Raw genomic sequence first — 27,015 nt, 5'->3', positions numbered from 1 at the left:
AGGACACTGCCGTGAAAGTAGACAAGGAGGCACCGGGGTTCACGGTGACATCCGTTCCCAGCAGTGCAGATGCTGTTGAGGCAAAGGAGAGGAGTGAATGGAGGAGGAGAATGGGCAAGTGGGACTGAGGCTTTCTGCGGCATCAGAGTGTAAATCTCCACAGATGAGAGACTCTTGGACAAGGGAAACTGCAGCGTGCAACTGTCTTCAAGTGATTTTCATGCCCTGACCTCCAGTTGAGAATTATTCCACTCGTGACCCCACGCCCATCCACCAAGCTCCCTGACCCCTGCCTGCCGAGAAGAAACTGCCTCAGCAAGCACTCACTTGGAGAGCCTCCCTAAGGCACACCCTGGCACCTAAGCCTCACAGGCTGTCTCCCAAGACCTGGAGCTGTGTGGACATCCGCTCTGTGAGAAATGCCCCTCAGCCGGCGTACTAGCAGGTAGGGGCCTTCTGCAAGGTAAGTTCTAGGCCCCCAAAGGCCCTTTGTGGACAGGCACTGTGTAAAATATTAGGGCCCCACCTCCTCCTCAGTCCTCCTTTTCCTGATGCTCAGTATAAATCCCCTCTTTCTTTCCTAGCCTCACAAAACAAAACAAAATGCTGGAAAATATCTCTAATGGAATCCTGATACAAACCCATGACACTGGCCCAGAAAGCACCTGCATCTCCGAACAACCCACAGCAGATACGTAACATGGGCCAGGTCCTGCCACCCCTTCCCCAGTGCCCAGAGTCACTGTCATCAGTCAGGAGTTCTGTTCCTAGGGGCTTGGCGTGGTCTGAGAAGTAGGCGCGTGTCCCTTAGATTCTGTCATTTCACAGCCAGTGATGGCTGCAGAGGATTAAACAAGGGCCAGGGAATTGTCATGTTACATTGGTCGTGGGAGTATAGACTGCCTGTGGTCCTTCCCCTTCCAGCTCCCAATAACGGAGAGACAATCTGAGATGCAGGCATAAGCCAGATGCCATGGCGATCAAGTTGTCTGAAACACATCCCTGTTCAGGAGAACAAGGTACACACCACGGTGCACCTAACTAACCGGAACAGATGTCATAGGACGTTTAATAGTAACACAGAAGATCATCTTCCTGATCCTGGGCTACACTCCTTCCCCCTTTAAAAGAGGAAGCAGCCTTCATAGACATTCCACCCGAACCAACCCCACTCCACATCTGTTCCCTGTCCATGAAGGAGTGACATGAAATAGGAACAAACTCTTCCTCTCAAGGCAGCCTGAGGGTCCACCATGAGATACGGGACAAGATGAAGTAGGTCTGAAGTACTGCCATTCCACAAAAGGAAGAACAATTCAGAGCAACTCAGGAACCTGAGCCCTCTCTTGGCTGAAGTTACACGTAACGGTTGCCCATCCCCTGTTGAATCCAAGGCAACAGTTACCTGAACTGACAAGTGAGCTCTGGGCTGGGAGGAGTGGACGAGGTGTGGGCTGCGGCAGTTAGAGTAACCCCCTGCCTAGCTCTCGGAGAGGACACTTCACTGCAGGTGTGGCCACACACAGCCCCATTGAATAGTTTTCTCACCAAGACCATCTCTCCCCACGGCCCCCTGAGATATAGTATGCTCCTGTTCAAATCCCTTTGAAAGATATGGTGAGGCAAGCTTCAGGTGCCTCAGGAACACAATACAGCTCTAGGCTTTCCTCATGACCCTCCCTGTGTCACCACCAGGACATCACACACATCCTTACACACACGTTTCAAAGTGGCTTGTCTCCCTTCTAGAAAGAATCAGACTGCTGCCATCCTTTCTCCATTGCCAGGGCAATTCCTCTTGATCCACCTCCAACGACCCCTCCTCCCCAGGGCAGTCTCAGGTTTCTTCAGGCTCCCCAGTCTCCCCAGGTGAAATGTCCTTGTGCGTCCAGTGCTCTCTTCTCCCTCTACTTCAGTCCAGCTGTGTGCCCACAGTTAAGTGTAACGTGTGAACCTGAAGGATGTGAGGATGGCAGGGTCTCTGAGAACACACCCCCAGCCTATAGGCTTACCTCCTATTGAAGCCATCCTGCAGGCTTGGGCACGGACTACTGCTGCCTGGTAGCCTCAATGAGAAAAGTCAAGACCAGGAGCCAGAGAGCGACCTGCTTCAGCAAACGCTCGGGATCCAAGTCAACGAGGGACACGTTTGAAAGTAAACCGGAAAATGCGGGCTGAACCGTTCTGCGGTGGGGGAGGGGCAGAGGGCACGTGGGTCGGGGTGGCGTGCGCTGGGGGGACATTCCACGAGGGCTCTGGCAGGTAGGCAAGAACCGGAAGTTCCTTCCACCTCCCACAGTGGCAACACAATTGGCGTGTGCCTCTTTAGGCAGTTTATAGACTGTTGTTTTGATTCACGGCACCGAGGTTGAACATGACAGTCCCTTCCTTTCACGTCTTTATCCATCAACCTAGGGTTTTTTTGTTTTTTTTTTTTTTGCGGTACGCGGGCCTCTCACTGTTGTGGTCTCTCCCGTTGCGGAGCACATGCTCCGGGCGCGCAGGCTCAGCGGCCATGGCTCACGGTCCCAGCTGATCCGCGGCATGTGGGATCTTCCCAGACCGGGGCACGAACCCGTGTCCCCTGCATCGGCAGGCGGACTCTCAACCACTGCGCCACCAGGGAAGCCCTGGAGCTTTAATAATGAAGGAAAACTTAAATGATTTGCAACCAATAACTTCATACTAGAGGAATGGTGAGGCAAAATATTGTACCCAGGCACTCGAGAAAGGCAGGCTGCCTTGTTGCTTCCTCCCTTTGTTCAGTCATTCAACCAATTATTTACAAGATTCTCACTCATAATTCTGATACAGTATTTGAAGGACTCTTCTCAAGGCCACTGATACAAAAATTGCACTGTGCAAAAATTAGCCAGTCCCAATTCTGCAATCACTTTTGTAATACTTCAAAATCCTACACCCCACAGACAGAGATAATCAAATTAGCCCAAATGTAACTTGGGAAGACCAGTCACAGAAGGGAGTATCTAAAAGTCCTTTGGATCATGATCTCTGACTATTCCTGCACAGAAGGTGGGGGCGGGCATTGACTACTGAGAAAAAACATCTCTGGACATGCATCACAAGCCTCAGAAGACAGTTCCATCTTCCACTCAATCACGAAACATTAAAGAAACGAAGAGATACCATGTTTGTGTCTTGTGGAGTTTTCAAGTCTGCACTTGGAGGCGCTTAGTGCTGTTACATGGGAGGGGTCTTCAGAGGCATCCTGTTGAGTGAGAAATGCTCTAATCTTGCGTTTGACCAGAAAGCGGATCTGATGACTGACGTCTCTTCGGGAAGTTTACAAAGTCAGGTCAGTGAGTCGATCCCGCTACTGTTTTTGTTGTTGTTTTATTGTCAACTGAAATTCTGCAAGATATTATAAAAAAGGAGGGAGGGAAAATAAAATTGTTCCCATACTACCTGTTGAAATTGGCCCAGATGGTCAACTCTTTCTCAAAATTATTTTTTAAAAAAACCCCAAAACCGTACAAAGGAAACACCTGTGAACACTGAGAAAAAATATTCTAGTAGAGTAAATGCGTTGGAAAAACTCTAGGAACAGAGTCAGGAGACAGTATCTTAAGAGTGTTTCCCAGGTCTGAAATTCTTTGCTAGCATTGTTCTTTAACGGAAACTTCAGGTGTGCTAGGAAAAAGGACCTACTGTTTTTTGAAAGACATTAACAAGAACCAAGGAACGGCAGTCCAAAGGGCATGAAAGTACTTGCCCCAATTTGAGGCCACTGTGCTTACAGCGGAGCTCTCCAGAACTCTTTGTAGCTAAGTGCATGGGTTTCACGAGTGCACATTTCCCAAGAGCTGGTTTTAAGAAGAGACCGTCACGAAGGTTCCCAGCGAGGAGCGTCGCCAGAGAAGTTCCGCAGCTTGCCCGACCCTCCATTTCTGTCCTCTCCTGCAGAGACCTCCTAGGCTCGCGCACCCCGCGCCTGCACGCCCGCGCACGCCTGTGCACGTCCACTGGGGCGGGGCTCTCGGGCACGCGGACCGCCGTCCTCCGACAGCTCCCGGCGTCTGCTGGGGCAGTTTGCTCCGGAAGGCAGGAGCGCATGCGCGAGCGCGGAGGGTGGGGCCCCAATGGCTGTCCGGCGGGGGAGGGGCCTGTCATGGCGGCCTGTAGAGTCAGTTCTAGGAATCCTGAGGTAAGGGGTACGGGGACTTTTCACCCCTCAGGTGTCACCGCTCTGCACTGTTGTTCACCCTGTGGGTTATTTGTGCCCTTGTCCATGTAAGGAGACTCCCCACAATGTGGATTCACGCCCCCATAGAGCTCGATTCCCTTGAGATGTTTACCCCAGGATTATCGGCACCACTGGGGAGCCGGCTGCATGAAGGGTTCAGTGATTGCGGGGCCTACAGTGGGGGCTAAATAGTGTGTGCGAGCTATTAAACAGGTGCCGTTCTAGTCTGCGCGTTGTGAAGAGTACAAAAGCTAGAGGGAAGTTCTTGCGAGTTGAAAACCCTCATCTGGTTCCGAAGGTGTAGCTCAGGTGATTGGAAAATGAGTGAAGATGGAAGGAACACACTCATCGTTTCACTAGTGTCTTCCTTCTTATCATAAAAACATCAGTCAACACTTGTGTTCAAACTGCATTCTTTTGTCAGTGATGCGAGCAACTTTGCTGAATGTGGTAATAAACATGTATTTGTAGTCTGGTGTCAAATCATGATTGATTTGCAAGCATAGATGGGGTCTGTACATACTTAATTGGTTGGTGGGAATCTGATATGTAGTCAAATGTGTGGGTTGGTTTTGTCCGTGGATATTTGTGTTTGAAGGGAGGTCATGCCTGTGTTTTTGTGAGAGTGTGTAAGAGTGAGTGTTGTATTTGGAGGGTGTTGAGATGTGACGCAGGCATACTCAAGGAGTTGGTGGTTAGGTGTTTGTAATTTGGTGTTTGGGGAATATGTTTACATGTGTTTTTTTCACCCATGAATTTGGGGATTTGTGTGTGTGTAATGGTGGATTTGGAAGGATTATCTGCATATGCATAAGGGCAATGTCAGGAAAAGTAGTGGTGTATATTACTTTGGGTGTCCAGTCTGTTAATTTTGTATATTTGGGGAATGTAGGCTGATCATTTGTGTATTCAGGGCATGTTGTATGGTTATGGGGTGTTTGTGGGTGTGCATGTTCAGGAGCTGTGTATGTATATTTGGATGTGTAGAGGGCAAGTCTGTGACTATTTTATGGGGCTGGTGGATGTTGAATGTGTAGGTATGTTGTGTTTGTATGATCGTGTATTCTGCAAGATGGCAGAGTTCATTCTGCGTGAGAGGTTGGGAATGTGGGGTTATGTATACGCCAGTAGTGTGGTACTGTATGTGTATTTGGAACAAAGGGCGTATAGGGTGACATTATTGCCTATTTGTAGTGTACTGGGTAATTGTGGTTCTATTTGGGACTTGTGGAGAGTTGTGTGTTCAATGAGTTTGTGTGTGTATTCAAGGGGCATGGCCACTTGGAGGAATATTTGCTGAGGCTGTGCATTTGTAATTTTCAGTAGGAGCTTCTTAGGCTTATGTATTTTGGGAAGTGAGTGTATCTGATAGAGAGGTAGGGTTCTATGTTTCTACAGGGAAGATGGACAATTGCATTTGTATGTATTAGAAATATGTGATACGGGTATTTGTTAGTACTTGCATATGTGTGAGCTGGCTCCTGATAGCTAGGGATAATTTGATATATGGAAGTTGTTTCATAAATGGTTTGCTGGAGATATTTTCATGTATCTTACTTGTGTATTCTAATCCGTGTGCGTGTCCATCATCAGGTGCATGCATTATCAGAGTTTGTTCATAAGGTATGGAGTTGTTAGGAGTATTCAAAGTGTATTTCTTTGGAGAACGCTAGGGTGTCTATACGTGTGTTTGGTAGGAGTAAGAGGTGGTCTGTCTATATATTCAGGGTGAGGGTAGAAATGTATATACACACACACACACACACCTATACAGTTTGTATGTTGGAGTAGTGGTGGGGAGCTTGTATTCTGGAGAGGTAGCATAATGTATAGTGTTTGGGAGGGGATCCATATGTTCAGGGGTTAGGAATATTTGCATGTGTGTGTCCATAGGTGTGTGAGAATTGTGTATGTATCTTAGTAAGACTGCAGAGGTTGTCGGTGTTTTTCTGTTTTGAATGTGTCTGAGCATTTGGGGTGTATACTCATGAGTAGTTTGTGGATGTGTGTATTTGTGATTTGTGAGTGTAGCAGGAGGCTTCGAGTCCTCTATGTGTCTATTTCAAAATGTAATGCCTGAAGAATTTAGTGGTGTTGCTTGTATGTGTGTTCTCAGTATTAGTGAGGTGGACTTACATGTACAGTTGACCCAAACATGGGTTTCAACCACACGGGTCCACGTATAGTGGATTTCTTTTTCAGTAACTACTACAGGACTACTACAGGATCCATGGATGCAGAGCCACTGCATGGAGGGTTGGCGCCCTAACCCCCAAGTTGTTCAAGGGTCAGCTGTATTTGATAAGTATAGATTATTTGTGCCTGTGTGTGTTTTTGAGTTCCTGGGGCTTCTGGGGTATGTATTCTGTGGGATGTGAGAGTTTAGTTTGTGTGTTTGGAAACCAGTGGGCTGTGTAGGTTATGTGTGTGTGCAGGAATCCTGCAGTATATGTATTTTAGGGCTGTGGGATTGCATATGGGTCTTTTTTTGGGTTGCACATGAGACAGTTGTGTACTTGGTGACCCTGTGTGCTTAGGTACTCAGTGTGTACATCTGGATGGCATATTGGTTGCACATGTTTGTTTTCAGGCCCATGTTGTGTGTGTATATATAGTTGTGAGAGTGGAATGTGAATATTCAGGGTGAGTAAGGTTTCATCTGTAAAAATTTAGGTAGTAAGAGGTGGTCTGTTTGTGTATTTATTCAGGGTGAGGGTGTGTGTTCAGGATATATATATATATATATATATATATATATATATATATATATATATACAAACACAAATGTATATGTGGTATCCTTTTGGTTATATATCTGTGGTGGGAGTTGAGAGTTCTCCTTGGGGTGTAAGTGGATTCTGTGCACATATTCACAGGAAAAGTTATGGGATGTGCTGGAACTGGTTCATACTGTCTTGGGAGAGTCAATGGTGCATATCTCTTCCCATCTGTGTGTTTAGTGATGTCAGGTGGGTAGCTTGAAATTGGTCATGCTGGGAATATTTATACCATGTAGATACCATAAGTGAAGTCTTTCCCGCCTTTCTCGGAGAGCTTTTTATCAAGCACTTAGCAGCGTACCACTGATGTGCGTGTTTGGATTGTGTATGAATGAAGCAAGAATATTTGGGCATCGGTGGGTATGTATGGGACACTCATGTGAATTGTGAGTGGGGCTTCTGGGGCTATGGGCCCTTGTATATGTGCATTGACCCTGGTAATTGTGAATCATTGCATTGCTCCTATCAGGTTGGTCTGTTCTTTAGGGCCAGAGAATCCCCATAAATGTTGTTGATTCCCAGTAGAAATCATGCAGATGGATACAGGGGTGTCTGTACCTTAGGCAGGTGGACACTCCTTCAGCATTTGTGTGGTCCTAGCGTCTGGGTCCCTAGAAGGGGGCGCCTGGCGGACAGATGGCCATGCAGAGCAGAACCTTCACAGGTGTGTTGTTGGCATGACAGGCAGCAATCAGAAAGTCATGGGGCTTCCTGGATAGGAGGTCAGGTGACCAAGGGTTCTCCCAGGAAAACCCCCTGAGAATCAGTTGGACAGCTACAGGCATTCCTGGCTCTTCTGTGGCACAGCGGACGTGCAAGGACACCCTCCACATGGGGTCCAGAGCCATGTGTCCCTGAGCCCAACTGCCCCAGGGTGGTGGGAACTGTTGCATATCAGGCTGGTCAACTGTATCACTAGGTCTCAACCAACCTGTCTCATGGAAACCTAAGTCCTCACGGATAGGCAGGACCTCTAGGGATCACTGAGCTGACAAGGACAGAGGTAGGGAGGCTTTGTCACTGAGGGAGAGTTGGGGACTGAGACCTGGAGAGCCTGGGGAGTCCCACTCTGAGGAGATGTGGCTCTGATGTTCCCAAACCCTTTAGACATGTTCTCTGTTCTTTTCTGAAGGCTCAAGATGCTTCTAGCAGTGGGAAGCTTATCTCAGTTTCATGTTTCTCTGATAGGATGAACTGACCCTTTTATTCACTCTTCCACATCGAGCTGCAAACCCATCAGAGGGAACCATGTGATCGTTGTAGCCACCAGCTGACCCCACAGCCACCTTGTGCCTCCCTTGGACCCACCCAAGCATTTCTGAGCCTTCTTTATGGTGAGTCTTGTGGCCTTTTCTCCCTCATTGTGACTCCTCCTGCCAATAAAACATGCTGTGAATGTTAACAAAAGGAAACCTGCACTAGAATTGGAGTCTGGAAGGCCCGTAGAGGGAGCTCTCATGCTGTGCCACTCATCATCAATTACCCCAACAGGAAGAGGTCATTTACTGACCCCAAAGAGGAAGTGCAACCACTTTACTACCCCAGCTGGAGGAGGGAAGACTTCCTTCCTGGCCAGCAACAAGAAATAGAAAATAGAAATAGCTAATAGAAAATTCTGCAGTTTAGCCAATGAGACGCCGTTGTCACCTGAAGTTTTACTTTCCTCCAGTGAACTTCCATTTTTTCCCTTGATGATGACTTTCTTTCCTTGTCCCACCCTCCTTACTATACAAGTCTTCTGGGACTTCCCTTGTGGTCCATCAGCCAAGACTCCGCGCTTCCAGTGCACGGGTTTGATCCCTGGTCGGGGAACTAAGATTTCCACATGCCATGTGGCATGGCCAAAAAAAGAGAAAGCCTTCCATGTTGTGTAACCCGTTGGAGTATCTCCCTTTCTATCAGATGAGATACTGCCTGATTCATGAATCGTTTAATAAGGCCAATTTATTCAAAATTCAAAGTAAATCTTCCAATTTACTCAGTTAAATTTTGTTTTTTAATACATTGGGGGCATGCAGAGGTGGCCACTAACAGTTTAATATGTATCCCTCCAGAAATGTTCTGTATAAAAATATGTATGTGCACTTTTCTAAAATCCACTCTTATGATTGCTACTGCTAACAAGATGATTTTATGATTAAATGCTTATCTTTTTAAAAAGAAAAAGGTAAATATATTGGTGGCAGTGATGGGATCTGAAGCAAATTTCTGATTAACATTTTGGGACAAGGAGAAACAGGTGTGGTGCCCACAACTCCTTTGAGTTCACTGTCTTTCTTGCCATTCCTGAAGGTTGTTGGTAAGCTCCTCTTGGTTTGAGCTCCATTCTCTTTGCGTTTGTGCTCCCAATCTAACTGGCTTTCCTTTACAGGGCAGGTCAGTTTGGCTGGTAGAGGATTCTCCTTGAGGCCAAACCCCTAGCCTTTCAGATGGAAATTCCCAGGACACAGTAACATCTCTTGGTTATTGCCAGTATATTTTTGAGTGGTAAACCGTAGCCCCTAATTTTGTTCCCTGGATTCCACACTGGGCACTGCTGACAGTGTAGTCTGCACTTGCCCATCTGTTTGGAATCAGCCCCCAGTTTCCATGCTTGGAGCTGTTGGTGGTGGCTATAGTTCTCCATTTTGTTTGGAATCAGTTTGCAGTCCCCCTTCCTTGGGATTTGCCGTTTGGATCTTTTTCCTCAGTCCAAGGATCCCTGGGAATCGGTGGTGGTGCATACCAGGCCTTCTTTTGTCCAGGACATAGTAACATCTCTTTGTTACTGCTGATATATTAAGGCGCAGGTTTTTTGTGTGTTCTTTTGGGTTGACAAAGGCTAGCTAAGGAAATGAGATCCTTTATCGCCAAAGAGTTGAGAATGCCAGCTTCTGGCACACCTGCTTATTTTATATTTAAGAACTATGGTCCTGGAGGTTGTAGATATTTAGAAAGATGGAAAAATTATACTAATATTGATCTAGAATTACAGTGGTCATTGTGGGGCATGTTCCAGTTAGACAAGATTGTACATTTAAGGAAAACACTAGAGAGCAAGGGTTCACAGATTGCACAGGGAGAATGAGATGCCTGCTTTACTTGGTATGTAAAAGTTTACAGACGGTTTCAAGATTCCAAAATAGCTTCGTTGAGAGACTTAGAACAAAAAGCTAATGAAAAATTAAAGAGACAAAAGGTACCTGAAACAAAAGACCATAGGACGGATGTGACTGCAGATTTAACTCCTACTGTCCCCCCCTTTCCTTTTTCACCTGAGTACTCTTGTTTTACTCATTTTCTGTCTGAAATACTTTTCTATTCCAAAAAGAATATTTAACAATTGCCATTTAAAGTAAAACTACCTGAGATTGCAGGTGAGCCCCCTCAGGTGTCCTTTACCCCTTGGTCAAAGACTGAACTGAGAGCTGTAGTCAAAGAATTCTCTAAACCTTGGAGGAACCCCCAACATTTTTTAAAGACTTCAGAGTCACTGTCAGGGCGTATGTCCCCAAACTGCTAGATCTTTATCCACTTGTACACATGTTGGTAGGACTGGGGGAAGCCCCAGAATGGATGTGGGAAGCAAAATGACATAATCCCTAGGATGATATTCAAGATCCTCAACCTAAAAAGGCTTGCAGAATAACAACTAACCTTTTATAAGCTATTCCTAAAATCTTCCCTGCTCACACTTGGTCTATTATTAATTGGCCTAATAATGATTGATGTATTATTCACTTGTACAAACAAAAGAGGGGTGAATCTGTGGAAGACTTTAGAGCCAGTTTGGAAGCTCTCTTTTTACAGCAGTTGGTGTTCCAAGGAATAAAAAGGCCACTCAGCCTGCTTTAACTGCCCTCTTTGTAAGTGGATTATCTTCTGAGATTAGTGGATTGATAAAAGGGCAGAAAAGAGGGTGGGAGGCTATAGGCCTGACTGAACTCGTGACTATAGCTGAGCATTTTGAAAGGACCTTGGAGCAAGATCACAAACAGAAATCCACCAAGCTCATAGCCTTACAGTTACAACAGCTCTAAGGCAAGGGACACAAAATGACACCTGGGCCTCCCCCATTACAACCTCCTAGGGGTCCATGATCAATTTGATGACCCAAAGTTGATGTTTCATTTGTAATCAGTGAGGACACTGGAAAAAGAGGTGTCCTCAAAAGTCCTATGCAAACTCTTCACAATTGCTCTCATATCTGTCTCAAAGGGAGGGCCCCCCGTGACCCTCTCGCCTAGTTGGCAGAACTCCAGAGGTTCTCTGGTAAACTATTACCAGCAATGACCTTAAACAGCCCAGAGGAAAATATAATGAAAAACGGCCAAATTTTAGTTGATACTGGAGCTATGCTTTCTACTTTAAACCCCACTCTCATATTTTACTTTGAAATCTACATTAAACTCTAACCCTAACTGTAAACATAATTACCTAACCGTTCAACACCCTACCCCTAGCCCTAACCAGAGCTGTGCTTTCTACTCTAAATCCCACCCTCAAAGAACAACAGGTCCCTCTGAGTAAAGAGGATGTTTCCATAGTGGGAGTACCTAATACAGTTCAGAGAGAATTTTTTATCTCAACCAAGATTCCTTTCTGCTATGCAGTATAGCCCCAGTTAATCTACTCAGTAGAGATCTCTTTTCTAACTTCAAAGGGCCAGTACATTTTGCCTCCAGTGGAGATCTCACCTTAAAATTTCCTGATCAACGTGAACCTGATCAGTTATGTTCCTTACAATCTGTCCTGGACCTAAAAGCGGAAGTTCAACAAAAGTTCCCTAATTGGATGGAGATGCCTGCAAATTTGGGGGCTACTTCTGACAGTGTTAACACGAGAAGAATAAAAAAATGCAAACCTATAAAGATTCAGATAGATGTAGCTAAGCCTCTCCCTAGGTTTCCTCAACAGCTATTAAAGCCTGCGGTCATACAAGGTCCCATAGCTATTGTAGAAGACCTAATTGCCCAGGAGGTAATCATTCCTGTACTCGTCCCTGCAGCATGCCAATCTTGCCTGGTTGGAAACCTGGCAGGATGGCCATTTGTCCAGGACTTGGGAGCTGTTAATAAAAATAGTTTTTCCCTGTTTTCCTGTTGTTCCAAACCTAGCCACCCTTGTGTCACAAGCTTGAACTGACTTGAAATGGTTTACAGTTGGAGACCTTTGTTCACCTTTCTTCAGCATCCCGGAGACCCAACAGCCAATATCTACATGCCTTTACTTGGAACAATCAACAATATACCTGCACTTTTATGCCTCGAGGGTTCACTGGGACTCCTTCTTTTTTCCTCCCAAGTACTTCACCAAGATTTAAGTACCCTCTAGTTCCCTGAGAAATCAGCCTTCTTACCATATGGAGATAACCTCCTGCTGTACTCAGCTACTGTAAAGGTTCCATAAGGCATTCATAAAAGATTCCATTTATTTGCTGCAACAGTTAGCTGAGAAAGAACACAAAGGAAAAATTACAATTATCCGTAGACGCTGTTCATTACCTAGGACGTAATCTAAGCACTGAAGGAACTCCGCTATCTCCAGAGAGAATTAGGCTGATACAGGAACTTCCTAGACTCACAACTAAGTGCTAGCATTGTGGATTTCTAGGTTTAGCTGGTTATTGCAAGCTCTAGGTTCCAAATTTTTCTGTTACCTCTTCCACTCTGTGAACTTATTAAAGATTTAGTTCCTGAAGCCTTTGCTTGGGAAGATAAACACAAGCAGGTTTTTATAAGGCTAAAACAAGCAGTGCAGGAGCTGCCTGCCTTAGGGTTACCCAAATGATCAGGTTCAGGTTGATCCGGAAACTTTTTTTTTTTTTTTTTTTTTTTTTGCAGTACGCGGGCCTCTCACTGTTGTGGCCTCTCCCGTTGCGGAGCACAGGCTCCGGACACGCAGGCTCAGCGGCCATGGCTCACGGGCCCAGCCGCTCTGCGGCATGTGGGATCTTCCCGGACCGGGGCACGAACCCGTGTCCCCTGCATCGGCAGGTGAACTGTCAACCACTGCGCCACCTGGGAAGCCCGATCCGGATACTTTAATGTGAGATCTCCACTGGAGGCAAAGTATATTAGCCCTTTTAAGTTCGAAAAGAGATCTCTACTTAATAGATTAACTTTAGGTTATTCAAAACCTTTTACTTTATTTGTGCATGAAAGGCATAATCAGGCCGTGCAGAACTGTGTGAGCATGGTAGTAAACACAGGCCCATTGCCTGTTATAGCATACAACTTGATTCAGTTGCTTTTGCCCGTCTCAGGTGTCTTAAGGTTATAGCCACAACTGCAAATTTAGTGGAAGCCTTGGCAGATTTGACTCTAGAAAATGAAGTTTATTTGCAAACTCCACACCTTGTCCACAGTCTTCTTAACGCTGAATTGACAACATTTCTCTGCAAGTATCACTAGATTAACTTCCTGTGAAATCCTGCTTTCACCACCTCATCTTTAAACGTCACAACGTTCTCAATCCTGCTACACTACTACCTCTGTCTCACAAAGGTGAGGGCCGTGACTGCCAGGTAACAGTGTCCCATGGGAATTCCCTGGTAGTCCATTGGTTAGGACTCCGAGCTTCCACTGCAGGGAGCGCGGGTTGGATCTCTGGTCGAGGAACTACGATCCCACGAGCCACATGGCACGGCCCAAAACAAAAACAAAACAAACAGAAAACAGTGTCCCGTTTTGTGAGTAAAGATGTTACCAAGTAAAGATGTCCTGAGTAAAGATGTTACCAAGTCCAAGCTTGCTCTGCTTGCCGCACGACAGGCCATAAATCGGAGATGAGGTGTTGAGGCAAGGAATATGAGTTTATTCAGAAAGCCAGCAGACCGAGAAGATGGCAGAGTAAAGTCTCAAAATAACCATCTTATCGGGGTTTGGGTGCCAGTTTCTTTTATAATACAGAGATGGGGAGGAGATGAGGAGGTAAAGTAAGAAGGCCATAAGTTTTGCGAATAGCCCCTGGAATGGCCAGCCTCGGGGAGGAGATGTGTTAATTTCTTCTTAATTGTAGCCATCCACAGGTGGAAGGAGTCCATATGTTTCCCTGAACAAAGGCACTTTGGTTTAACATTCAGACAGAGGGACAGGGTTCCCCGAGGCAGGCCATTATGTACAGGTACAGACAGTATCCTTTTAGTGAACAAAAGCAGCAGAAGGCAAAGGTTAAAGTAAAAGGAACAGATCCAATGTGGAGTCCGATATGGCTCTTCCCTGTTACAATTCCCTACTGTCAATGTCCATTCCACAGTCTTGTGGATAAAAGGGGGTGACGGCCCTTCTAATTGCTTCATCAGATGGATCTTTCCGGGAGTGTCCACCATTGGTGCCAGTGTTCCAAACGTTGGGTTTTTGTTTTTTTTTGTTCCTCTCTGGAAAGTGTGTCCTTTACACCTGTAGCCTTAAAAAAATATTCTCAGCCTAAAAGTTGAGAGTTACGATCTCTTTGATGGGAACTTTGAGGGCTTCAAGCCTGGGAGGCAGCATCTCAAGTTAAGGAATTCAGCACTTTTCTATGGACGGGAAGATGCAAGAGTCTGGGCTCACTGAAGTCATTCATTTGATATGTGCCTCAGCTCTCCGGGGCCTGTATCCTATATTCTCATATCCTGAGTTTCGTCAGGGCTCACCGGCTCACGTTGGGGGGCTGCAGTCGCTAATGACTGATGTGTCAGGAAATATTCCATTTCTCAGATCCTCTTCTCTTGGTCAGGATTTTGACCCATATTTGGGAGACATTTCAGGATCAAATTTTGTCCCACAGCGCTGGGAGGCTCATCCCTGGTCAGGGGAGAATTCTTGATATGCCACTCCAGGTGCTAGTCTTTGGATTAGGCCCTATTGCTAATTAAAGATCTTCTGGATCCTCTATCTAATTATGATCCAGGAGACATTTTCCCTTGTTGCTTCCTCCTGTACCTAGAATCACACTATTACAATTATTTCATGTTATAAATGTGGTCTATTTCCTCAAGATGTTTAGCCATTGAAGTATTGTTGGAGGCCTGGTTCCATACTGGGCACTGTAAGAGACACCAATCTTATAAAGTAGACAGGATATAAGTAATGCAGCTAGTAACGTTAACAAAGACACAGTACAGCAGGGAGACACAAAGAGCAAACAATCTGGAAACAAAGAACAATGATCAGTATAACTACTTGTAATCCAATTGCAATAGCGAGCGACCAGAGGTACCCTAACTGATTTAGTGAGCCATCCGCTGTTTCAGTGTACCAGCGGTGCGGACTTAGACGTGCATGGCTTAATCTTTGAGACAAGCATATGCTACTGGCAGGATCACCCAGGTAGAGAGAAAAAGATAAATGTTTCAGTTCTGCTTACAAGGGTATAATTTAACAAATGACTGTAAATCATAATGAGTTTAAGGGGAGCGTTTTGCTTACACCTGGAAAACACAGATTGAAAACAGTCATTTTTCAGATAGAAACCATAAAAATTATAACCATAATTATAACCAAAATTATAACCAAAATTATAACCCTTTTACCCAGGCATGTGCAACTAATCGTTTTTGTTAACAGCTTTATGAAGCCATCAGGTTTCCCATTAGAATTCTTCAAGTTCTTACCCAGTTCACCTTTATGGTTTGAAAATCAGAAACTTGTATTTATGCAAAGGTCCTTTCTATAAATCTTGTTGAAGAGGAAGCATTTTTGCAAAGGCATCAGAGTGAAACCATGACTGTGTACAATGGTGAAAGACTTAAGAAGGCACGTGTAAATCTGATTACAGTGCAATTGAGAAAGTAACGTGGTTACTGCGGTGACATGCAACACTTTCAGCTAATAAAGAGAATTCTGACTGGTAACATTTTACCAGGACATACCAAATTTTAAGAACTCCATATAATCTGTAGAATACCTGTGTCATTTGGCATACAATAGAACCTAAGAAGATTTATTGCTTATTTGACAACACTTCCCGTGTCATTCAACCTAATTAGTTAATATGTCTCTTGGGGTGTTTCAGGGGCCCTTTGAAGCACCCCAAAGTTAGCTAGAGGTCAAAGGAACTTCATTATAATTTGAGTTGGGAAGTTTTGTCAAAAAAATAAGAAAAGGGTTTAAAACAGATAGGATGCCATGTCACTGTGAAACAATAGTTATTCACTTAGCCAAAGTAACAATAAAAGATTTCAAAGGCAAGTACAGAACAGATCTCTTAAAAGGTAGAAAAACTTAAAATCTGGTATCAAAGGCAGTCCAAAATCTTAAGAAACCTTGTCTTCTTAACAGAGAGAAAAGCGAAATTCAAGTTGTGCACCAGCTTACTTTTAAAATGTATTTACCCAATTAAACTTATTTTAAACTTAGTCCTGACCACGTACAGAACTCTTTTTTTCAGGGTCCACTTTCCATAAACCTTCTGTCACTTACTTTAGCACAATTCTGACTTTCAAGTGGTCAAATATCTGGAGAGATTAATTTTAGATAGACCTTCCTATAAGTATTTTAAAAAGTTCACCTAAAGCTCTTACCTCATTTGCATTTTCTTTCCTTAAAAGTTTCTTCACATCAAGTTATTTCCTTGCTGACAAATTTGCAACAGATATAACAAGATTTTATTTAGCTTATATTAAACCTAGGCACAATAAAAGTATTATACTTAATGTTGATGACTCTAACAGCATGTCTATATTAATTAGATCAACAAACGAACGTTAATACCAGGTCTTAATTAATACTGAATATTTCCCAGTTCACATGAACCTGAAGCTCATGTAGCTCAGTTTCTCTTGTATTTAGAATAGTTTGGTGTGTAAGTGCTCACTTTTCTTTAAGCCAATTAAATAGAGCTCATCCACAAATCAACCTCAGCAATGTTATCCAAAGACAAAGACACATACAAGGACACAAACATACAGAGACGTCATGGTTGTCATTTCAGAATTTCAGCACTGAGTCAGGTACAGCCATGTGAAGCCCATCAGTTTACAAAAAGAGGTTGGATTCAAATTAGGTTTCTGGCAGATGGAACAAATCCAACTCACTTGTCTAGATGGCTGAATTTTTACAGAAAAGACACTTAGGTTTTTTATTTATCCTTGATAAGTCAGTTTCTAAATTACTTTACCCTCTTTCAAAAAGGTGCATTTTAGAAAGATGGCAGAGATGAGAGTTCCTGAGAAGACCAGAAAGGACATTTGCATCTCAAAGATACAGGCAAGTTTTTCCTAGGATGACTTTGTTTTCCCTTTGTTTAATATTTACAAGCCTCTTAAGATAAACAGGGAGGGTTTGGGGAGTGGTATCTATTGGAGAGTCAATCAACTTGTTCCCCACTGTCAAAGTTCCCCGGGGCTCCTGTGGGGAAATTAGAATCGGACGCCTCAAGGCCAAGGGAGTCCCCTGGCCTCTTATAGGATGTCCGCACAAGGGAACTTGCCCTGCTGTGGATGTGGCTCCCAGTCCAAATTGGGTGGCTTGTGGAGTCTTAGATGGTGATACTAAATCAGGCTCCTGTCCTCTGGGGGTTAACACAGAAACTTCTATTTGATCCCCGTGGGTAGGGGAAACAGGAGGTGGTGAATATGATGGCGGCATGGGGGGAGGGTGGGCAGGTGGAACAACTGCCGGTGCAGCTCGCTGTTTTGCAAAACACTTCTAACTGCGAGATCCTATAAAAATTGAGTGAGCCATTTAGGGGCTACCGCCCTTGTGATCCTATATTTTGGGTCCACACCCTATTACAATAGTATACATGTCTTTCTTAGTCATAGGCTCAGGGCTATGTTACACCCATTTATCTACTATAGGCCCCACCCAAAGGGCTCTCCTTCAGGGTTGATGGAGTATTTCCCATTTTGTACACCCAAACGCAAAAGACGCAAACAAAGTCTGGCATCAGTGCACACAAAACCAAGACCAAAACCAAGGAACCAGTTCCCAAATCGGTTCTGACGGGGTGTAGTGGTGTAGAGAGCAGCCGTCTGGTGCAGAAGCCCACAGGCAGCTAGGAGGAGCTGTGTTAGTCCAAAGGGTCCGGGACACATAGTCCATTCTCAGCCCAGAAGGAGCAGCCAGGGGGAACCAGTGGGAGGGCTTGACTAATTGAGCTTTGTGCCTGCTATAAAGCTTATTGTTTAGCTCTTGGCCAGTAAACTATGGAGGGTTTGTACGTGGCTGCATAAATGGGTCTAAGAATGATGGACAAGTGTGGTATTCGTTGCCTCCAAAGTGTGGAGAGACCTAAGTAAGATGTGTTGGGCTTGCTATAGTGTGTTGGGGGGCTGAACAGTTAACAGCTGAGGTTTAGCTGCAAAAGGAATTAGCTGGCTTTTAGAGGATCAGTTAATGCCCAGAAATTTAGTAGTTGTGGACAGCCCTTGAATTTTATGTGGGGCAATAAATAGCCCACCTGTATGTTATAGATGGGTCATCAACCATGTTAGGGCCTTGTGCACCAGTCTCCTGAGGGGCTGTGGATTAGAACCTCAGTATAGTGCCAGACGGTGCAAGGGGACACCAGGTCTTGCAGCAAAGACTGTGGGCAATAGCTGGGCTGTTAAGATAGCCAGTAGGCAGACAGGTTAAAACATACTGGGTGCTTTCTGAAGTAAAAGTAGACTGCAGCTGGGACTCCTTAATAACTGGTACTGAATAGAACATAATAGCTAGATTGTCACAGCAAAGTAATTCCCTGGAGCCCTTTGGATATCCTTAATGAACTGGACAGTGTTGGAAATGGGAGCCTTAATAGTGGGGATCAGCACTTATATTTCAGTAGTTGATTATAAGTCACCACTCATTAATAGCAGGCTTTAATAGCAGCCAAATGGGGAAATTGAAAAGGAGAAATGGTGTGTTTAATGACTTCTTCTTTTCCTAAAATCTGAATTATGGGCTGCAATCCCACAGCCCCCTGTCATACATGTTATTGGGAGATATTTACTGTCTTAGGTGGCAGTCTTATGGGCTCCCAGTTTCAGCTTCCACCAGGAAGGCCAGGAATTTGGGTTTGTTCCAAATGGCTTTGCAGTACATCAAGGCATCCATAGCTGTAACGGGAAAGGGTAGGGCCAAAGGGGCTACCACCACTAAAAGATTTTTAATAAAGATTGTATCAATAGTGACATTCAATGGAAGTTGAATGCTTTCTACTCCCCTGACTACTATGCCTTGTAATCTAAAGTGTGGCCCTTGCTTATAATTGGAGGGGTTCCCAGGAGGCACTGTAATTTGAGCTCCCGTGGTCAATGAGAGCCATAAGAAAATTTGTTTATGTGTGTCCCAAGGAAAATTAGAGAAGTATATGGGCAAGTGTCCCAGAGGAGGGCCACGCTCCAGGGATCTGCCAGGTCCCTAAGGCAGAGGTGTTGGCAGAGGTCAGGGTACAGGATTCGGAGAGGTGACAGCTACCCATCACTCCAGTCTCCTGAAGAGTCTGCAGCGCCTGAGCAAAAATTTCTAACTTGTGCTTGGGCGGTCTCAAGTTGACATCATTAGGGACCCCCGATCTCCAGAGCTGCCAATACAGGGAGGTCTGTTAGTCATCTCATGAAGGATGGAGCTGTGTGATGGCACCACCCCTTGGTGGAGATCAGTAAGGGTCCCAGAAGTCCCTATATCCCTTAAGGGTCCTCTGCTGGGTTCCTGGCCAATGGGGCAGCAGGGCCCATGTGCCTTTACCGGCAAGCGAGATTTGGGGCTTCCGAAAACTTATCTTTTTCGTATCCAGATACAACATGGATGCAGCCCCACGCCTGTTGGACTGTATCTGCCGTTTCTTTGAATCGTAACCGCGTGGCTCTACAATTAGGGGGAGCACCCTTCTCCCCCTTCCCTTGGACAAATGTTTTCTAGAAAAATTTGCCTTTCAACCATGGTATAGTTACATGTCTCTGTTTCTTGTTCATGCTGGTCATCTGATGTTTTGGTGCAATGGATGGTGACAGGGAGCACCTGGAATGGAGTTTCCTCTTCCTGACTCCTATGCTGCCACTTCCTGTTTAGGGTGTCCCAGTCAGCCTGGGTGGGGTCAAGGGATGATTTGCAACAGCAGCAAGAAATGCAGCAACATAGGAGGCACTTACCTCAGCGGCATTTGCCCGTTCAGGGTACCGTGATGCCCCTGGTACAGCTGCCTCTATCATCGGTTAGGGCTGTGTGGGGAACTCTTGGATGTATGTTTAGGGCATAGGATGGTTTGGGGTAATAGTAAAGCTGTGTAGAGACTGTGTATGTGTGATCTGGGGAGAGATGAGGGGCGTGAGTGCCTTTGTGAGTGTACGGTTGGTGTAGCATGGTGTGGCTGGGTGGTGGGCGGCTTCTGGGTGTTTTGAGGCTACGTGTGCAGGCATTTGAGAAGAGGTAGGGGTGTGCATTTTAATGCTTTGTGTGTTGGATCTGTGTGTATTCAGAGTGCAGGGGTTATACACATGCTCATCCTGTAGGGTAAGAGTCCAGGGAGTGTATTTTTGATGTGGAGGAATTTGCAGAGATTGGGGTTGTCAGTGTAAATTGGGGCTGCCAGCTGTGTGTGTATAATCAGGGGATGTGACAGAGGCTGTTTATAGTATTTCAAGAGGGAGATGGGTGTATGTTTGTATTGGGGGTGTGAGGTCATGGTGTGTTCTGGGGGGAGTATTTAGGAGAAGATTGGAAACATTGTGTCTCTCTGATGGTATTTTGTGTTTGTCTCAGCTTCTGAGGCATTGTACATACGTGGATGTTGACAGCTGTGTGCGGACTGTATGTGTTCTGTTTGGATTTGGGGGGTTGTGTCTTCTATTAAGAAGTATGTGAGTTTGGTTTGAATATATTTGGCTATTGTTGAAGGGTTTGTGTGTTTGCATTGAGGGGTTATATGGGGTTGGGTGGATTTTTGTGGGGTATGAGGATTTAGGTGTTTGATTATCAGGGGCCGTTGGGGGTGTGATTTTGTATTCAAGACTGTGGCTGTGGTTTTATTGGGGTTTGTAGTGCATGTATATTGGAGCAGGAGGGTTCTGGGCACACAGGCATTTGCTTATAAGTAGGGAGTTTGTGTGTTTGAGGATGTTTGGAGCTCTGTGGGGCTCTGTGATGGTGGCACAGGTGACTGTGGGCAGGTGGAGTGTGTGTTGGGCTGGAAGGGAAACTCGAGGGCCTGTTGGGGACTGTGAGGCACCCATGTGAACTCCCACGTGGACTGACCTTTGTTCCTTCTGATCTTCTGTGGCTTGTCCGCATCCTGATCTTCTGTGGCATCTACTCCCCTGGAGTGGTCAGCGATACTCTGCTCATTCTTAGCCAGATGAGTCAGGAAATGTCACTTCCTCTGGCAGCTGGATGTGCCTCTTGCAAGTGAGTGGTCCTGGAGTCCAGGGTGCAGGACTGGTGGACAGATGCAGAGTGAAGCTGATTCCCCCATGAGCCCTCTCCTCAGTGAGGTGGCCAGGAGGTCAGGGCTGTATCTCCAGAAGGTCAGACCTGGCCAGTCCTCTCTAGAATGTGCTGGAGCGGCCAACTCGTTGAACGCACCCTGCCAGGAGATAAACAGACCCTGAGGACAATTCCTAAGGGAGAAGTCTATACCTACCCATCTTCCACTTTCTCCTTTGGATGGCCTCTACCACAACGTAAAAGCTAAGCCCCCTCACACGGCCTTTCTTGGCCTGGTCTTACTGAGCGGCCAGTCTCTCCCCACATCCTGGCTCACTATGGGCCCTCTGGTGATACCAGCAAGAGGGCTCCCTGCATGTCAGTTCTCACCTCCTTCCCTTGGCCCACGCTGCCCTTGCTGTTTGTCCTGCTCTTACTCTCCCAAGGCTGTTATGTTGTCACCCTGTCCAGGTGGGAAGGATCCACTGAAAATGCACATTTGAGTAATTACTGCATCACCTGAGTCTCTAGCATGTACCAGGCACTATGACGCTCGCCAAATCCCTAAAAACCCCACAAAGCGGATATGCTATTAGTTGAACTTTGCAGGTGATGAAGCTGAGGTTCAGAGGTGAGCAACCATGACCAAGTACCCTGTATGTACCAGAATATCAATCAGACTGGTCAACGTATCCAATAAAGCCAAACATTAGTCTGATCAGTACGCCTAGATGCAAGGCTGTAAAGGCGCAAACTATGTCCCAGCACGAGAAAGAGCAGTGCCAAGTACCCCAGCAAAGAAGCAGTGTTCATATCTTGCTTTCTTAATCGAAATAACTGCACATCAACCCACAATTTCCTACTCTGTTAATAGGAGAAAAATACCAATGTGTGTTGTCCTGTAAAACTACCTTAAAAGAATATGTATGATCCCGAGTGCTTTAGTAATGACCCCAAATCACCATCATGAAGTTGAGATACTTCTTGAAACACTGCAAGTCTTACACACTGGCATATAGAATCTGTAAAGTCAGTTCTTTGGGTAATGATGGTAGATAGAAGTGGCCCAGAAGGACAGAAGACAGAAAATAGAGCAGAAACTATTTGTCCAGAGGTGACAATGGGTCATAGCCAAGGTTCAAGCATTACGAGGGAGGTGGTGAAAATAGTAATGGGCATAGAGTGTAATAAGTCAAGGATATCTAATGTAGTTGTGGCTCGCAGGCTCAAGAACGCAGGCTCAGTAGTTGTGGGGCACGGGCTTAGTTGCTCCGCGGCATGTGGGATCTTCCTGGACCAGGGCTCGAGCCTGTGTCCCCTGCATTGGCAGGCGGATTCTTAACCACTGCACCACCAGGGAAGCCCCTCATTTACTCTTAATGCTTCCCCCTGTTGAGGACAAACAGGAGGAAGAAAGAAAGGGCAGGGCTTCCTTGGTGGCGCAGTGGTTGAGAGTCTGCCTGCCAGTGCAGGGGACACGGGTTCGTGCTCCGGTCCGGGAGGATCCCACATGCCACCGAGCGGCTGGGCCCGTGAGCCATGGCTGCTGAGCCTGTGCGTCCAGAGCCTGTGCTCCGCAGCAGTAGAGGCCGCAACAGTGAGACCCACGTACCGAAAAGAAAAGAAGAAAAAAAGGCAATAGCAAGGTTCCAAATGAGCTGAGAAATGACCTTCTAAAAGGGTTCTCAATCTGGCCTCTGGTAGATGTCTGTCGGGGTTTCTGCCCAGCCTAGACCTTCCTCAGGAGAGAAGACGTTTAGGGCTTACAGTGGGCTGACTGGTGGCCCCAAAGATCTCAGGCTCTAATCCCTGGGACCTGAGAATGTTACCTTACAAGGTAAAGTTTTGCAGATATAAGGATTTTGAGTTGAGACTATCCTCGCCCTAAGTGCCATCTGTAAGTGTACTTATAAGTGAGAGACAGGAGGAGATTATATACAAAGAAGAGGCGGAGGCAGTGACCACAGAGGCAGGACTAGAGTGCTGCACCTACAAGTCAAGGGATGCCAGCAGCTTCTGTGGTTAGAGTCTTTTGAACTCCTTGGCTTTTCAGCTCCTAGGCTGTTAGATTTGAATCCGCAAATGCCCCAAGGAGAAAAGCTGCACCCAATGTCAAGCTTGCGTCTGTGTTTCCCTTCTCTCCAGAACTTGGCCCACATGTCTTGGTGTCTCTCTAACATTCAGATGCCAGCGAACAGATGTTTTCTTACTTTATCCAGGTTTTCTAAAATTTCTTTAGACTTCACCTGATCTTATGTTATTATTGAACTACCATCTCAATTACCCCTAGGAAGAAAATTTACAATTTTTAGAGAAAATGGAACCCTGGTACAGTGTTGGTAGGAATGTAAACTGGCACAGCCACTGTGGAAAACAGTATGGAGGGTTCTCAGAAAACTAAAAATAGAACTACCATATGACCTCGAAACTCAACTCCTTGGTATAAATCCGAAAAAAACAAAAACACGTGTTTTCAAAAACATGCATTTGAAAAGACACATGCACCCCAATGTTCAGAGCATCATTATTTGCAATTACCAAGATATGGAAGCAACCTAAGTGTCATCAAGAGATGAATGGATAGGGGCTTCCCTGGTGGCGCAGTGGTTGACAGTCCGCCTGCCGATGCAGGGGACACGGGTTCGGGCCCCGGTCCGGGAAGATCCCACATGCCGCAGAGCGGCTCTGCCCGTGAGCCATGGCCACTGAGCCTGCCCGTCCGAAGCCTGTGCTCTGCAATGGGAGAGGCCACAACTGTGAGAGGCCCGCATACCGCAAAAAAACCACACAAAAACCCCAAAACAAAACTAAAAAACACCCCGTGGGTAGTCAGAGGAGAGGACCGTCACAGCTCATCCCCCTGTGCCGTGTGCCAGGCATGATCTGAGCACCTGTACACATGTTAACTTATTAAAATACTGCTAACAATCCTATCAGGTTGGGACTACCATCACCCCGCGTACAGACTGAACAAAAGGAAAGAGAATATGGTGTCCTCCTTGTGTTCACAAAGCCCGTTAACTGGCAGAGGCAGGACTTGAAGGCCACAGTCCGGCTCCCGAGTCCATGCCATGCTTTACAGCCTCCAGCTTCTCACGCTCATTCCTAGAGCCACCTGGGAAGGAGGAACCAGGCAACTAAAGACTGGGTTTGAATCAGACTCCACCTCTGACCAGCCACGTGATCCCGAGCAGGGGGCCTCGCCTCTCTGAGTCTCAACCTGGCTCCCTTGCAAAATGGGCACATTAATGGGAACGTCAGCCTTCAGCAACGCTGTGACGAGTATCAGTGTAGCATGTGTGAACGGGCTCTGTAAACTCTGGAGTGTTCTGTGAGGTATAAACTACCCTCTATTCTCATTAGAGGGAATTCCTTTCATAACCTGCTCCCGGCTCTTGAACTTTGCTGTGCATCCAGTCAGTGCTGGATGATCTGGAACCAACAGCTGGTCTATTTATGGCTGAAAACCCACAGGTCATAGGAAGACAGCAGCACTGGAGCCCCTGGGTGGCCACAAAGATAAGGTCCGCGTCTCGAGGACCGATGACATGGTGGTCACTGAAGGAACAGGCCCCTCCTGCCCCTTCCACTAGTGACAACTGAAAACCTTGGTTTCCCCAACACCCCGATCCAAGATCAACCCGACTCTGCCCAATGTTGGAGAAGTACCGGCGTGTCCTGCAGGCCTGGCTGACCCCCTCTGACTGTGTGTTGCCTCTTTCCACAGATCAGTGCCCTACAGCAAGGCTACAACCAGGTGCTGTGCCAGACCCTGTCTGAGAGAAACTTAGAAATCACCTCCCTGAAGCACGAGGCCGAGAACTTAAGGAGGGAGGCCGCCATCACGTCAGGTGAGGCCCTTCTGCATTCAGGCCCCAGAGCTTCTGCCTTCCCCCTGCAGACATCACCAGTCAACCAGCGCACCTGTGCCCGTGACATGGGTGCAGCCTCAGGGATCACCCGTGTCGGTGCATTAGAGTTCTCCCTCAGTGGAGGTTTCTTGCCACCCAGTTCCGAGGGCAGGGCCTGGTAAATATTTGAGAGAATGGTATCTCTTGGCTACAAGGTCTCCTGAGCACTGGCCCCACCAGGGAGAACACAGGTCGCCTTGTGGCTTGGGTGGTTCCACAAAGCAGCCTGAGTGCAAACTAGAGCGTGGACAAAATGGGGTCACTCCTTTAAGGCACCCATGGTCTCACCCATTTCAGCCGAGTGCACTTGGGCCTAAGGGAAACCATTTTCTAATTTTATCAGAGGTGGTTGCCTGATAAAGGGCTTGGGTTGGGAGAGGGGCAACCAACGCACAGCTGTAGCTGAGCTTTGATTCCCTGGATTCCTTCATTGCTTCCACATGTTTCTTGAGCTCCTACTAGGTGTCAGGCCCCGTTCCAGGCTCCGGGGAGGGAGAGCCAAGCAAGACAGTCAGATTCCTGTACTCACAGATTCGGGAGGGGGTGACAGACAATAAAAGTAAACGGATGAATAAACAAGCCCACTTCAGAGAGCAGTGGTGCTGTGGAGAAAATAAACTGTGTGTCGTGGTGGCCAGCGCTTCAAGGGGGGAGGCCAAGGGGGACCAGCTTAGTGGGTGTGCAACCATGGAACTCAGGTGGGACTTGAACCCGTGGGCTAGGACTCGAACCCAGTCAGAACCCACTATCTTTTAATCGAGATCACGCATCTGGTCTCGGGATTTAATAAAGCTCACTCAGGTTCTTTATGTCTCATCGCAGAAAGCATTCAGTGAGAGACAAAGTAAGAAGTGGATTTCTTTAGAGAGAAACACACTCCACAGAGTGTGGGCCATTTCAGAAGGCTAGAGGCCCCCAAATATGGGGCAGTTAGTTTTTATGGGCTGGGTAATTTTATAGGCTAATGAGTGGGAGGATTGGGACAACTCTAATATTTTGGGGAAGGGGCGGGGATTTCCAGGAATTGGGCCAACACCCACTTTTTTTTTTTTTTTTTTTTTTTCTGTACGCGGGCCTCTCACTGTTGTGGCCTCTCCCGTTGCGGAGCACAGGCTCCGGACGCGCAGGCTCAGCGGCCATGGTTCACAGGCCCAGCCGCTCTGCGGCATGTGGGATCTTCCCGGACCGGGGCACGAGCCCGTGTCCCCTGCATCGGCAGGCGGACTCTCAACCACCGCGCCACCAGGGAAGCCCCCCCACCCTCTTTTTGACCTTTATGGTCAGCCTCGGAACTGTCCTGGTGCTGGTGCGTGTGTCATTTCGCTCATGTGTTACAATGAGCCTGTAATGGGGCTCCAGTTCCCCTGGAAGTCGAATCTTATGCCCCCTTGGACCTAGCCGATTCTAACCAGTTCATATTGTATCCTCCACCGCTATGTCCTTCTTTTAGAGTGGACCTGTTTCAGGTGGGAAGGGACAAGCCAAGGGCAAGAGAGGCTGCATGGAGTGAACAGGGGATTGTGGGGCTGGGCAGGGTCGGGGGGTCTGGGTTTTTATTCCAAGGGTGTTGGGAATCCAGTGGAGGTTTTTAAGCAGAAACTGACATGCCTAGAGACCTGAAGAGGATGGGACCACTCACAGACGAGGGGAGGGAGAGAAGCAGGTGACAGGGAGGAGGCAGTGAGCCTCGGAGGGGCACATCACTCTGAAAGCAGCCAGCACGTGGCAGGAAACATGGCCACAGCTGTAGAAGCCAGGCATAGCATTGAGTCGCACGTGAATCCCCATCTCTGTATGAGTCTGTGCTTCTC

At 46.6% G+C, this 27,015-nt stretch overlaps 1 protein-coding gene and 1 long non-coding RNA gene across 4 annotated transcripts in view; both read left to right on the top strand.

Annotated features, from left to right (window-relative positions):
- The window catches only part of LOC309808010 (uncharacterized protein), a gene marked incomplete at its 3' end in the record, with an annotated part of 87,712 nt that extends 62,151 nt beyond the window's left edge, over window positions 1–25,561 (top strand). The window contains exons 3-4 of the mRNA XM_082628024.1: window positions 25,021–25,144; window positions 25,548–25,561. Of these exons, the coding sequence (XP_082484150.1) occupies window positions 25,021–25,144; window positions 25,548–25,561 (138 nt within the window). The remainder of the gene's footprint in view (window positions 1–25,020; window positions 25,145–25,547) is intronic.
- Window positions 88–17,153, top strand: LOC309808701. Of its 3 annotated transcripts, XR_014294776.1 has the most exons (4): window positions 88–467; window positions 1,922–2,155; window positions 13,229–13,469; window positions 17,079–17,153. It is a non-coding gene; the product is annotated as an uncharacterized lncRNA (long non-coding RNA). The 3 variants fall into 3 exon arrangements; XR_014294777.1 differs by having other exon boundaries at window positions 88–2,155; XR_014294778.1 differs by lacking the exons at window positions 88–467; window positions 1,922–2,155 and adding an exon at window positions 7,179–8,318.
- Window positions 25,562–27,015: the final 1,454 nt, after the last annotated feature.

Source organism: Mesoplodon mirus (assembly GCF_964341445.2).
Source record: "Mesoplodon mirus genome assembly, chromosome: 7".
In the NCBI taxonomy this organism is placed as follows: domain Eukaryota; kingdom Metazoa; phylum Chordata; class Mammalia; order Artiodactyla; family Ziphiidae; genus Mesoplodon; species Mesoplodon mirus.
Note: the sequence above shows the minus strand (reverse complement) of the source record. Positions and strands in the feature narration are given on the sequence as shown.